The sequence below is a fragment of the Tubulanus polymorphus genome, chromosome 7, assembly GCF_964204645.1.
Source record: "Tubulanus polymorphus chromosome 7, tnTubPoly1.2, whole genome shotgun sequence".
Taxonomy (NCBI): domain Eukaryota; kingdom Metazoa; phylum Nemertea; class Palaeonemertea; order Tubulaniformes; family Tubulanidae; genus Tubulanus; species Tubulanus polymorphus.
This window is the reverse complement of record NC_134031.1, coordinates 20,201,911-20,217,153: the sequence shown is the minus strand read 5'-3', so window position 1 is coordinate 20,217,153 and position 15,243 is coordinate 20,201,911. Positions and strand designations below refer to the sequence as shown.

General features: G+C 38.3%; 1 protein-coding gene across 12 annotated transcripts in view; it reads right to left on the bottom strand.

Moving 5' to 3' along the window:
• LOC141908747 (dynamin-1-like) overlaps positions 1–15,243 on the bottom strand; it is a 39,237-nt gene that overhangs the window by 17,356 nt on the left and 6,638 nt on the right. For 5 of the 12 annotated variants that reach the window (XM_074798923.1, XM_074798918.1, XM_074798920.1 and 2 more), the window contains exons 2-16: positions 13,329–13,402; positions 12,888–13,037; positions 12,046–12,249; positions 9,604–9,702; positions 9,411–9,519; positions 8,719–8,913; positions 8,156–8,291; positions 7,999–8,066; positions 7,432–7,570; positions 6,982–7,139; positions 6,787–6,835; positions 4,877–4,888; positions 2,725–2,838; positions 2,353–2,462; positions 952–975 (exon numbers count right to left, since the gene is read on the bottom strand). In XM_074798923.1, coding sequence (XP_074655024.1) covers positions 952–975; positions 2,353–2,462; positions 2,725–2,838; positions 4,877–4,888; positions 6,787–6,835; positions 6,982–7,139; positions 7,432–7,570; positions 7,999–8,066; positions 8,156–8,291; positions 8,719–8,913; positions 9,411–9,519; positions 9,604–9,702; positions 12,046–12,249; positions 12,888–13,037; positions 13,329–13,402 — 1,641 coding nt within the window. The remainder of the gene's footprint in view (positions 1–951; positions 976–2,352; positions 2,463–2,724; positions 2,839–4,876; positions 4,889–6,786; positions 6,836–6,981; positions 7,140–7,431; positions 7,571–7,998; positions 8,067–8,155; positions 8,292–8,718; positions 8,914–9,410; positions 9,520–9,603; positions 9,703–12,045; positions 12,250–12,887; positions 13,038–13,328; positions 13,403–15,243) is intronic. The other 7 variants (XM_074798922.1, XM_074798928.1, XM_074798927.1 and 4 more) reach the window with 3 other exon arrangements.

The window sequence follows — 15,243 nt, the reverse complement described above, 5'->3', positions numbered from 1 at the left end:
AACTCTACGTCTGCCAAAGCCACTATTTATCCGTTACTCGCGAAAAAAGGACATCATCACTCGCAAGGATTTGAAACTGATAGCATTCTGAGACTGTGCCACTACAGTATGGGATACATCATGATTAGCCAATCAAACTGCACAATCATTTATCAAATATTCAATGGCTTATTTGATTGGGTCTCTGTGAATTTGTGTGGCCACTCTGATGCAGGGGTTCACTGGTCTCACAAAGCCATCAGGTTTGAATCGCTGCCCGAGGATGATGGAAAAAGAAAAGGCCACAAGATCGACAAAGTATGCCAGCGATACGAAGCAAGATTGATTCATCAGCCAAAGCATGCATAGCAGTTTATGGTCCCTTCAAAAATCCGTCCGAAAGGAAACATTTTTCCAAAGCTAGGTAAGCACCGTTGAAAAAAGATGGCTTCTTCAACCATTAATGGCCCGATGACATCATCAGTGAAATCGTAAGGGAATCAAACAGAGGGCGCTGTGTCCCGTCATTCAAACAATACTCACGATAACATGGTTGCCGTTTCAAATCCCCCAATTACATCATCAAATTGCCCACCTCATCAGCGATATCATTGGGGAATTTTTCATAGGATGGCTACCTCCTTGAATCCCCCATCGATGTCATCAAATTACCAGCTAATCGATGATATTGTCATAGGGGCCAGAGACATGCACCAGACATGAGTTAGAGGGAGCCACCTGCTTGCTACGGTTTGGCCGATATATTCAGAGATAACGAATCATGAGAGTATAATTATTTGTCATCGTAACGAACAATTTCTTCATTTTCCCAAATTATTCCCCTTTTCCTTAACTTCAACAACCGATTTGTGAAAAGAACCATATCGTACATATACATAGAAATATATATATATATATATATGAATATATTGTTTTTTTTTGTGTTAAGAAAAAGTCTGAAATAAACCATACACTCTATTAATTCGTCCCTCCACACTGAAAGACAAAGAAAAATATGGAAAAAAATGATGATACACCATTTAAAACAAACGCGTTTAGAAGACGATATTTAATGTGAGGAATGAGAATAGAGGAAATACAGTTAGTTATGATTGCAACGGGCTAACATAAGTTCTAAAACCACGCATAATGAATGCCTCCTTTCTTTGGCACCTGTTCAAGTTAGAGGGCCACCCAACAGCTAGAATTGTTCTAGTATCAAATGTTCAACTGTTTATCTTCAGGTTATCATTAGCTCTTGAGTACCGTCCACAGCAGAATCTATAAGTTGGCTGTTCTGATATTTGTGGTCTTATTGCTAGCCCACAATCAAAACTCACCAGAGAAAAAGATCGACTAAGACACCTAGTGAGGAAAACTGAAACTACAAATATCAATCCCAGTCAGCTTAAGTGGTCCCTCTGAGTTTTCTATGTCTGTACAAAATTCCCCGAGTGAATCGGCAGGTGAATGGAGAAATTTCTAGGATTAAAATGCTACAATTCACTCATCATTCATGAATCATGTATTGATAAAGAAACATGGTCAATAGCATTTTCCGAAGTTTTTGTGCAAAATTTGTCCAATTCTTTGTTCTAGATTTTTCTGGTTGCTCTTCTAGTCTTTATGGAGCGTGATTGAAAGGGTCTGAAAACTACGTGCTTAGATTTACCGAAAAACCTTCATGCCGATGAATTTCACACTAATCGTTTCAAAATCTCAACAAAAAAAAATCGACGCGAAAAAAGATGCATGCACTTTTTTTCGGTATTCAAGACAATTTAATTTACTGTACCGCATTTTCACATGCCCTTCACTTTAATGAACAAAACGAACAATTCTATTACTAGAGAAACAAGACTAAGGATTATATAGACTTGCATTATATATCATATAACATTAATCCACTGAGGAATAAAAACCATATTACGAGTCAATAATTGAATAGATTGAATAAAAATTGAATTTTTTTTGTCATTAGAATAATGACATTCTCTACAAGAATTCAAACCTGATGCCTCGAGATTCCAGCTCAGAATTAACCTTGCTGCAACACTATTACGCGCTGACCCGAGTCTTGCAAAGCCATCACATTCAAATCCCTGCGTGGGAGGATTTTGGGGTTGTTTTGCGACACAGTTCCCGATTGGCTGGCAATGCGAACTAACTTAGCTTCATTCTCAATGCTCATTTCGAGAAAAGCTGACTATGTAACAGCTCCAGTGCCAACCCTACGAGTATATTCATAATGGGGCAGCACTGTATTATCACGGGGAGAGGGAGGGAGGGGGAGGGGGAGGGGGTGTTGAATGCGTTATTACCATCACCTCACTGATATCAAGTTTGAATCTCGCGAGCAGACGATGAACTAACCTCGATTCCGTGTTGAACAACGCGAACATGTGACGTCGAGACATGAATCCAGATTCCATGTCGCGTATTTTCAAGTTATCCAGATTCAACATGTACTTCTTTTCTTTTTCCTGTTAGATAAAAAAGCGCCAAAATATTTCGAAAATATAGGAAACAACTGAAATGCAACCGAAGAAGTAACTCTAGACCTAATGAGCAGTTTATTTTGACAGTTTCAAAGTTTTGACTGAACTTCAGCATCAGAGAAATGATAATTTTTTTCATTTCTCTGACTGAAACTGCCAGAAAATAAATTGTTAAATCATCAACTGTGGGTTTTGCTCATTAAATCTGAAATACCGAGATTAATATCAGTCTGAACGTAACGCTCACCTCTTCGTCTCTGAACCAAGATAATGATTCAGCGGTCAACACAAACCAAAAATCTTTCGCTCCACCCTTCATGAAACTGATGTTATGCAGCGTCAGCCAACCTTTACGAATGACCTGTCAAAACAGGAATAAACGAGAAATATTATTCGAGTTGCTTGAAGAAAACTGTAAAAAATCTACACCAGCTCTTCTTCAAACATATCTAGATTGCTTCGAGACTTAGGAAGTACGTAGAAGCCATCTATCATTTAGAATATATCCTCATGGAAAGGTGGCAGCACCTGTCAATAGCAACTAAAAACATACAGCTACAGGGTGAATTTTTGAATCTATTCAAATATGTAATACATAAACTGTTTGCTCATACGTGCGATTTAGCAATCTCAACAAATTTCCCCGACTTGTCGCTGATATTTTCAGCCTCACTTTTTTAAAGAAATGAAAATTCCCAGACTATTCCCCGGTTTCCAGTTAAGGCGGCCGCCCTGCGTCAATTCTAAAAGGGTTTTAAGCATCATTAGAAGAGCTGTTTGCTGCCGTATTTAAGATGCTCGCAATATTTTCAATCGAGCATTCAAAGAAGAAAACACTATTAATACATGTACATGATATTTGAGAATAGTTGAAGGACGACATCTATTATAACCCGTAGAACGACAACAGCAGACGGATTATCAGTGATAAACATGCGGTAACAAATCATTTTTCATCGTCATCATATATCTACAGAAAATCAACCACGGTTTATGCAACATCATAGAAAACAAAGGTACATAAACACCGTCATTACAGCAGTATCATTAAACGCACGCCGAAATAATCAATATACTTTATACTGATGCACATGTACAAAAACATACGAGTACACAATTTGTACTTATATCCTTTTTCGGTTTAACATCATTGTAATATGCTGATAAGGGCCCCTGCACACAAGTGCATCTTGCGTTGTGCTAAGTTTGTAGGCCTCCAAATATGAGCCAAAAAAGGCACTCAGTAAAGGGAGCTGTGGCAAGCGTGTATGCATCATACAACTACACTTAGGCCTACTACATATCTGCACCGCATTATTCAGCTCGTGTGCAGGGGGGTCTTAAGTCAGGAGTGAATGCTTGTTCATATTCTAAAACAGACTGTCAAACTTATACTTCAACATCAACTTAAAAGGGTTCCAAATCAACCCCTGATTATCTGTCGCCATCGCGATACTCATTATAACTGATTCAGTTAAATCTTTCAGTGCCAGAAAATCGGATGAAAACATCTTTCTGTTCAGTGAATTACGTGGAGGATGGCAGAAATTGAATTTGCTGGAAAATCGGAAGCCAAAAGCATTGTAAAGAGATTATAAAGGACTGCGTATAAACGGGAGTTGACTGTCGGGGGTATACGACTAACGTGTGAGTAAAATGTGAAATTCAGATAGCAACTGATCTCCGGTGAACTAGTTTGGATAAACTAACACGATAGTGACTTCTTAATTCTACATCGGAACTGCCAGATTACTACTTCTTTTGAGTGAATTATTTTCTATAAAATGAATACAGTTGCTACCTAAAAGGGGAATTATACAATATATAGAGCGGTGGAGGACGGCCGTCGCATCGAGAAAGTTGTTTGATCGACGGGCTCTGGCTGTAATTATGCCTTGTTGATTTGTATGGAACGCTGCCATCCTAGCAAAACTCTATATTGTATCTAAACAATGTGTTTACAATTGTACAATTCACAATCTTACAAAGTTATCTTAAATTCCGTAACCAAATATTCGTCTTTCAACCGTTAGTGACAAATTTTCTAACAAAAATTTCACCTCAGCACCACCTGGTGTGAGATGACGGCATGACTATAGAAGATTCAACACTTAACAGTTGAAAAATGCATCTAGGTTAAAAAATTCAAAACTTATGGATGTGATAAACGTCAGGATGTGAGTTGGTTGTTAGATTGTAAATACATTATTAAAATACGATGAAGAGTTTTTTGCTAGGATGGCGTTCATCTGCCACTTGATTTGACCTTGACCTCGAGGATCAAACAACGTTCGACGGCGATGCACGGCCGCTAAAATGTGAGAGCTGAAATACTGTTACACGGCGCCGGGTGATGTGCGAATGACTGCTATCGGAACCTACGGATCGCAAAATAGTACCTGAAACTTCAGCTAAAAACAGAAGAAAAAAATCAACAGAAAAAAAAAACAACGGAGTCTATACTAGAAAATTCCTGTTTTTTCAATCGGTTAAAAACCCATGCATATATATCGTACGTTTATACACATCGTTTGTTCGAAAAACCACACACAAGGAAAACAGCGTGCTAGCCGACCAAAGCAATTTTAGATTGTCTGATATTAGCGTTCATTCTCCTTCAAAACATACGAACGAAATGGTCGGTCGTCGGTAGTAAACGTTTTACGAGATCGAGCGTGTTGCGTTGGATTGTTCGAGAAGGACCATCGTAAAAATTGCCTTGACCAGGCGAAAGATTGCTATGAAAAGTCGATCAGAGTAGTTGAGAATGATGATGATAAAAACAGGGTCACAAACTGAGTTTCTATGTAAGCACTACATCGATATGAATGATATATATAGATATAGATATGAGTTGATAGTTCCAGAATCGATTACCCGACCTCCATGTTCGCAATCTGCAATGAAACATACCGTAGATGATCCTGACACATCTCGCAATATTTCAGAGTACCCTAACATTTTCTAGTTTTTGTATAAATCGATTGTTATTCGTTGGTCGCGAGATCGGTTCACTTCGACGGTCAATTCAAGACCGTCTCGTAGTGGAAATTCGATTAACAACGTTTAACTCACTTTTACTGTTACTTGAAGGCATCGATAACAAAAACAGAGTGACTCAAGCACAAAAAAAAACATGAGCAAAGAAAAGAAAACAAGTGATTGGAATGATATAGGATGTTTGGAGCTCTAACAGTTTACTGAATATGGTAGACCGGACAACCTGAAATCTAATTGTTGTTTTCACCAAAAAGTTGAGTAATCTGACATCGAAAATAGTAATTCAAATGATTACGAATATTGTTGGTAGTTGAACTCATAGATAGAGTAGAAACTCCTCACAAATAGTAATCGTAGTCAGGTCTGCTATGGGGATGATTAAGGAAAGAAATTTCAATTCACCGTTTGAAAGCTGATGCTGTATATGGAAACAAGACTGTAATCTGTAATCCTATTTCTAATAATATGTCCTATCATTGTCCCATCCACCCCGGTGTACTACAATCAATGCTGGTTAAATGTGGGGTGTACATGTACACCATCAAATCAATGGCTAATGTGATCTTTAGGTAAATACATAAAAGCACTAATGTACATACACATTGTATAACCTAGAAACCTATGATGAAATAATGATGCATAAAATGTCATAATGTGCATTGTCTGCTCCAGAAAATGTTCGAAAGGTTTGATGTTAATGTGACGAAAACTTCGATATCCCAAAAAATAAAGAGAATTGGATAATGTCTGTGAAACATTCCTGGCCTGGTGATCAGGGGGGCCACTCTGCACCGTTCAAATTCAGGGTAGTACAAACCACCATAAAATATGGAGTATGCGATGAATAAGTCTTTTGTTAATAATTAAACTCAATGTTAAAATGTAATGTTTACCGACAATTTCTATCAGCAAAAAGGTTTTCCTAAAAATTCCTATGCGTTGTATTGAACCCAAGATTGAGGCAGATCGGTTTGAACTTAATCGAGAAGGGAAAAAATTGCGAATGAAATAGCAGTGCTGCAGTGATTGGTGTCAAATACTGCTGGCAAGACAAACATAAGACAAACACCGCGATAGTGACTTCCGGGGATGTAACTTAGAAACTAACAAAAGCTCACATATTACTCATACGGCACACACTGAGTCTACTAGAGTAGGGTTTCTGTACCGTGGCAGTTTGAATACGTGTTAATGGCAGGTGTCCGTGTCGGAATCACGAGAAGCGGGAAGGCGCAGTAGTGACAATAGCATGCTCTAAAGAACGTGAGATAATGAAAGATGTGAGTCTCACCGCATTCGTTAAACTCACCTGATTCCCAAGTTTTCGTTTAGTCGTCGCTTCAGTCGATTGTTGCGCACTGAAAATAACAAACAATTGAAATATAATTTCTTTATAGCGCGTATGTTCGCGATACCGATTCGATCCCCGAATAACTACAAACCGTCAGTTTTCAGTTAGGGACGACCGAGCTACGACCGTGTTTGACCTCGGTGATTTACTCACTTTGCGAAACCGATGAAATCCTCGTGGTTTGTATTCATGTAGGCGAGTTGTATATTCACCAGTAATATCAATTGTTCCTTCGATTTCGACTCCTGTTCGCGAATGTACATGTTCACTATACGTTCGGTCTCTTCGCGTAACCGCGGATATCGACACATCTACGAATACAACGAACAAATCACAATCATAGAACGACATGTCATGAGCTGATGGTAGACTGGGTCCGGTTCTACAGTCGTGAGTTAGAGTTAACTCTGAGTTTAAATCAGTTCATTTTCAATGAGTTAACTCTTGAGTCAAATCTTAACTCACAACTGTGGAACTGGATCAAGATGATTTCATCAGTTTATACAGGGCGGCCACTTAATACCAGTCTATAACACTGGTATCTGATGTTTCCTAAAATGATGAGAAATCTCGTAGCTTCTCGGACCTCTTGATAATACGCACCTTTCCAGTACATTTACGTACGACATTTGTCAATTCTGTTACGCACATGTCGACGCATTTCAAACACGGTTCTTTTAATTTCTCGATTTGTCGTTTGACGATCGTTTCGAACGCTTTGTCAGGTGTAAATAGACCCGTCCTATAGAAATATGAATACAGCAATATCTAGATTAGTGTCGTCGCTAAATTACAGACTAGGACTCAATATCAGTTCACATTGTTTTACCCCAGAAATCCTAACCCAATATCAAATAGTTAAATTTGACTATTTTCAATTACTTAACTCTAGATTCAATTATATTTTACAATTGAAAAACTGACCTCAGAGTGACTAAGGGACTATTTGTGAGGTGTTTCATCCCATATATCAAATACAGACTCTGTCAACTAATACTTGCACTGTTCTTAACATTTGAGTCAAAACTAGCCGATTTTACAATCTCAGGGTTTTATTTTCAAGCCTGAACTATGGAACTGTTTTTGGCTCATCAATTTTGAGTAGAAAATTGGTTTCCTCAATAACTCGAAGGTATGAAGCGGGCATTGAAGCGCCAGTGCAGCACTAACCTGATGGCGTGGATATTTTTAATTGCTATGCTTATTTCCTTTCTTAATTCCTTCTCATCAAATTCCATCTGAATTCCAAGAAAACACAGACATTACAGTAAATGAATTTAAAAAAAAGATACCTAGTTTTATAAAATCAAACGGTCTCCGCACTGACCTTGACTAATTCGAATGGAAATCGTTCGTGGAATATGCGATTGATTTTCGCGCCGCCCGATAACTCGGCAGTGTTCACTTCGGTTCCGGCTCCTTCGATCTTTTCGTCAAAATCGACGCCGAATTGTTGAATCATTCTGAAACATCAACGTTTTTACTCTTTACAAGGTTTCTATTGATACCATTACGACATTTAGTTAAAAATAGGATATCTTTTTGATTCTTCAAGCGTGGGCCAAATAGATCAAAATCAGTTAATTTTTGTAGCGCTCGTATATGCAATATTAGGACCTGACTACTTTAACATTTGGAGTATTATCACCAAAAATTGTTCGATATAATAGAAGGTTAATTAAATAAGGAAATATAGTGCAGATCTGGGCGTGATTTCGATCAATGTAATCGAATTTGAGAAAATAATGGATTTCAAATGAGTTTTAACCCTAGATAAACCTGCTTAAATCTGTAAGATATAGTGAAATATATTCATGGATCCCTACAAAGTAAGTTTACTCGTACACAGCTTTGACTTGATATATGAATGACCTAGTAAACGGTACTTACTGTAACATGGCCTTTGTTTTACGGGCTGGGTCGTCCGGTCGGAAATTCTTGAATTCCTCGACGTCTTTTTCGATGCTGATCAGTTGCGATTGCAGTTTGTTGCGCAGCGCCGGCAACGTGTCGCGAATGTGATTGGTCAGTTGCTGGTTGAGTACGCGTTGTAAATATGGCGTACCCATTTTATCTGCCATGTGTCTGAAATATCGAAAACAAATCATAACGAGGCATTCGTCCAGAAACCAGGTTACTACAAAGGACATTGTTAGCAAGGATGGACTTGTACAACTCCATCAAAATTTAAGAGTGCCCTATTTCCTCTTATCAACAAAGATGATAGGTGCATTTCAGTGTGGGAGTAAACCCTATGTTGTATTTTTAGACTTCGAAGTTAACAACAAAATACCAGGGGCCGGTCTTAGATTTAAGACCAGTCTTAGACCATCTTCATTTCCATAGCAAATCCTGTCTCAGGATCTAGGATCACTTTTGGAATAAAGTAAAGACTGTGCATCTGGTTCCAGGATTTTTTAACATTTTCTAAATAATTTTTCAAGATTTTTCACACTTGTCCTAGGTACTGCGCACAACAAAATTTTTCACACATTTCCATCATTTTTTCAGGTTAAAAAAATTTTTAAAAATAATTTTCTGAGCAAAAAATCTTTTCTTTCCGCGTGAATCTCGATACCAACCTGTAGCAAGGATGACTGAGGAAGAATTTTCGCTCGGCTGCCATGGCCGCCTTAATGTCTTTCCGTCCGTCGATATCTTTCTGACTTCTGTTCACTACACCTACGTATCCTGTAAATGAGCGAAATTAAACCGTTAAAGATGACTTGTAAATATCATTATTATCATCATTATCATTACTATTATTATACAAACCTCTTCGTAATGGCAATGTTCGATTTTCTAATATGTCCTTGGCGTCTGTACCTTCATCCATTAAATCTAATTTTGTTATAACACCTATAGTTCGTAAACCTATGAAATAAGCAGAAAATATACATTTTAGTAGTTCCATACAGTTAACTGTTAGTTCATTTTCAATGAGATAACTTCGACTCGAATCTCCGGGATTCTCGGTGTGGGATTTTGGACGTAAGAATGGTCCCGGATTCATTAACGGTACACATACAGAAAAATGTATGTTTTTGAAGGGAAAGTAACTGGAGGGATAATGATTGATGGATTTTGTATGGAGGGAAAATGGCTGGAGGGAAAATGAGAGTGAATCAGTATAAATACATCTTCTATTACATATACTAATTCTATCTTATAAAGGCCTAAATCATATCATTTTTATGTTTCATTTCTGGACTTTCAGAAAACAGGAATATAACAAAGCTAAAATCTACTCATAATTATTGAACATCTTTAATCTATGTTTCATATTCCTTAATCAATATTTAAATGTGATCACTCTTTCTCAACTTGTATTCACTATTGTAAGTACCCTCTAGTTTGTCTCTAAATCTAACTATACAGTTCAATTTATATTCATATTCACTATTGTATCATATAATTACCCCCTAGTTTGCCAAGATCTTTCATATATAACCCTCTTTGTTGTTTGAGACAGTTTGTCTGTGTCGGAATGCATTAATTGTTGTTTGTCTCAATGTCATGTCACTGCTCAGTCACCTTTGTTTTTACATCAATTACCATATCTATACCTGGCTTGTGTCTTAATGTATACAAATAGCTTGCGCGTAAAATAAAGTCAGATCAGTTTTGCTGTTCCAAGCTGCTAGTCAAGTCACTACTCTTTAAATCTGCTTGTAAGCTACGTTGAAAGTTGAGCGCTACCAAGGTCCTATAGTACGTACACTGCGACAAAAAAATGAATGCTCTTCCGCAAGCTGTGATTGTCGCTCTTCAAGAGGCTGGCTATTCGAGCAAACCGACATCTTGGAGCATCCATACCGATGACGGCGGTATCAGAGTCAACCTGACGTGGGGTCAACCGTTTGAGATTCAGTCTCAATCCGAACCGCAATGGATAAACACGATGAGAAGAGATCATCAGAAGCTGCTGGATTCTATCGCTGAAGGAATTACTCTTCTGGAATCTAAGACTGCTGAAGCGTCCGCGGCGGTCAAAGAATCCGCCAGTACACGAACGTCAAACGCTAGCGTTATGTGTAAACCGGTGACCGCAAATTCTGCAATTCAGGCCGTACGCGCTACAAGAGACGCTGAAACTCAAACCGAATGCAGAATCATCTCTGTAGAAGAAGCACGGGAAAAAGAGGACGACCTCACAGAGCGTCTAGATGACCTTGATGCGGAACTCGATGAGAGAGATAAAAAGGTCGACAGACAACGCAGAGAGATACGTGGATTGCTGTCAAAATTGGACAGGTTAAAAATGCGAGACAATGAAAGCGCCTATGATTCAGACAGGGATATTGATAATGGTAACGATTACGATTGTGATGGCTATTACGATCATCAATACATAAAACGAAAGTACAAGGTCGACGGTCGATTGCGTATCAATAACTACTCTTAAAATCAGTTGTCTCAAAATTTGTGTTAATGTTTAAATGTCTGCATGTAATCAATCCCGCTTTATTGTTTCGGGCAATTTTTCTCAAGTCAGTGTAAATAGTGTAGAATAAAGTCAGTTCAGTTATGTTTCTCCAAGCTGTTAGTTAGGTTTTTACTATTTCGGTCTGTTCTGGATTTCGAGCAGTTAGCTGTTTGGTCGTAAGTAACTAAAGGACATTCCTAAATTGGTGTTAGAGCAGTCATTACAGATGTTGTAAGTGGTTATGAGCACCAGCATATCAATTAGTGTTGTGTCAGACGAGGACCATTCTGTAGCTTTTAGCGGCGAGAAATTCCCAATTCATACGAAACAGCCAACGCAGTAAAATAATCAAGATCAAGATCATCTGTTTCGATGGCTAGACAGGCTACGGAATTAGCTCCTAAGGATAAATCTTAAATCAACTAAAATAATAATAAAAGCTCTTGATGAAATTACAGCTTCTCTTAGATTGCTGGCTTTTTCCTACTATTCCCTGATATGCACGTCGCTCTCCCTGACTTGAATCAACACAGTCAAATATCCGACTTGAATTGATACGTAAGACATAAACAGAAACTGTCTTTAGCAATTTCAATATTCACTTATCCCTAATTTTCAGCTTTTTTTCATTACATGGTTCCCACAGTTATATGAATTCAAAATTCCCAAGTTTTTCCCAATTTCCCTGGGAACCATGTCATTACAAATTTCTCCTACTTTTCCCTGATTTCCCTGAAAAATGAAACAAGGCCAAATTGTAAGGTATACGTTTCTGAGAAGTTTTTAATTACCTTGTGGATCGACTTCCTTCGCGATTTTCAACGCGTCAGAATTCGCTAAATCGGTATTTGCCGGTGAAACGGCGAGAATGAGGCAGTTAGCGTTACCGATGAATTCCATCACCATACTACGAATCTGCTGCTCGATGTCGACCGGTTGGTCGCCGACCGCTACACGTGTCATACCCGGCAAATCAATCAATGTCAGGTTCAAAACTGAAAAAAAAAGATATAGAAAATAGTGCATTTTTTCAACCTGTTTGCTCGTTGTAATTGAGTTACCACTAGAGACATCTCTTTAATCATAAATTGGATTACACATTTGATGGACTCGAAATAATTGGGGGAGAGGTCTGATCGGGGCTACACCTGATAGAATTTAACTACAATACACTTATCAATCTGCCTATGGCAGTTTCTTGTGGTAATTTGTTTTTGGTTCATTCATTAGTTCAGGGAAATCTAGAATGGGAACTTGCATAGTTTGCCTCAATCCTATTAGGATATCATGAGGACTGGTAACGTGACAGATGTTATCAACACAAAACTGCATAAAAAATACAATCAGCGATGCTATATACTATATGTATCTATATAATAGCATCTAGCGAAGTGAAAGCACTTCGCTGTAATAGAATATTCAAGACTGTCTGCCTGTGAATGTCTCCATCAGGAGAAGATATTTCAAGAAAATTAAAGTTCCAGGGACGAATAACACTGACATGGCATATCATTATCAGGAACAGACACAGTTGGTAACTTCTTAAAGTGTGTTCTAATAAATATATGAAACAAATCTTCAAATTCTCTGAAAAAAACAAAGTCATATATCGACTGTGGGATGAAATACTTACCGTTTGGTGAGAAGACTCTCAGGTTAATCGGTGCATTTGATATGCCTTTATTTGAGCCGGTGACGCGATCGGTTTCATCTTCGATCTCTTTACGTACGAGGTCGAAATCGGTGAATTTTTTACCCTTGCAGTGTAAGAATTCGGCATACTCTACAAAACAACAAACACACAGCAATAGAGATTAAACAGTGACCCGTAATGTACAGTAAACCTGGTTGAATCTGGATCAGAGTTGAGCCCTTTCACTACCAACAAGCTTCCACCCTACTACAGGCCTACTACTGATCACTACCGACAATCTTTCCTTCCTAGTAAAGGGCTTATAACTAAGAAAACTTAAACATATTGGAAAAACCTCCGCGTGATGTTTAATGGATCGTATTACATTCCATGTAGAAAAAAGAAAATGAAGACCTCGATGAAATATTGATCGACACTCACCGTGACCGTGGTTGTTTAGTTGTAGTACAAGCGGTCGTCTCGTAACGATTCCAGAACCTCGCGGCAAGAAATCCCTGCAAATAGAGAGAAAGTGAATTCAGTGCAATGAATTTAATGTAAAAACCGTGTTTGAAAATAATGGTTTGGGGAAGTTTTGGCGGTTGGAATAGCGCGTAGGATCAATGGGTTCGTGCGACGAATGACGACATTACTGGCAGTCACAAGGCCGACCTGCGCCCTGCTTGTTGACATGCGCATTTTCAGTTACAAAGTTTCAGCAAAAATTCAATGAAATTCGTTGAGAGAAAATGTGTGAATAAATCAGTTACGAAAGACAAGTGTGTAAACATCAAACATATCAAACTGGTAATTTTCATGAAAGAGTGACAAATCGGTCTTATCAGTAACAGTTCAGGCTTCTCTGCATCTCGATGGATTCGCTAAATTTTGAAAACAAAATATCTCCACAAATAAATATTTATAATCATTTCAACTGCTCTTAACGGCGTTGAAGCCGCGTGAAAATTACATTAGGGGACTGAACGCGTGCGAAAGATCTGTCATGATATTTGCCGAGATGCTTTCAACTGTCAAATCAGTCATATTTTTTTTCTCTCGAAAAATCCATCTACCATAACTACGATAGCGCGATGTGAACGTTAAAGATCGAGCTAAACGTGAATGATGAAATCCCGCCAACTTTACATCCATCTCTCCCAAAATCAACCTCCCCCATTAAGAAATCTTCCACCCCTGCACGCAAGTTGATATCAATGATGCTATAAAATTGTTTGCTAAAAGATTTCAGTTGGTTTTGTGAAATGTTCTTCTTTTTGAAAAATTAATTACGCTCTAATCGACAAATGCAAATGACCCGAGTTCATCGGAAATAGATTTAAATGTGTGAATGTGTGACAATCACAGTAATGAGAGCTTACACCTGAATGAAGCTTCATTTTCAATGCTTCAAAAGCTTCATAATATAACACGCTAAATGAATGCCAGCCCCGTGTAATTGAGAACAATGACAGAACTATTTGAACTTTGCCACTAAAGGAACTTATTTTGACACCAACATCGCGAAGACCGCGGAAACGGAACCAGATGCTGAGCAGCTCCGTTGAGGGATTATCTTCCTGTGTAGAAGCAAAACTGCGAGATATGTCCAGAATCTGGATCGAGATGTTGAACTCGTGTAGAAACTAATCGATCGAATTCCCTCGATAGCAATTCATTCGTCTCAAACGCACGAACGCAACATCGTCGTTCATCGTCATCGTTCAAAATCAATCCTTACACAACTCACGACAAGTCACAATTGATGATAAGGATAAGTATGAGAGAGTGAGGACAACGCTAAGCTCTGCAAACATCAGCAGACAGTAGCGAATCGCATGTGGTAATGGTCAATGGCGTAATTACTGAACCACGACTGCGAAATGTCGAATGCTAATGATATTAATTGACCGAATCGTTTGTCGTCTTTTGGCGAAGAATATCAGCAACTATCACCAGACTACCCAACATTTCTAAGCGTAGTCACCAGACTACCCGACATGTCTAACCATAGTCACAAGACTATTGAGTATCTATCGAGTCCTCGGCGTGGTAATGACGATACTTTAAGCATCGCGAGGAGCCTGAGGCTGAGACATATACATGTTACATTATAATACGCAGCGCGATTGATCTAATATTGATCAATAGTTCGATCGATTGACAAATATAAAAACCTCACAGAAATCTGTGACTGACGATAATGGTGTATACCACCGATGTGGCGACAATGAAAGATATCCATGAAATAATCATAACAATCATATAACCTTCCAGCACGAGAATACATTTTTACAACATCAAAATTGTTGATTGTAGACAATACTCTTAAACCGTAATATCACAAAATCTTTTAGTT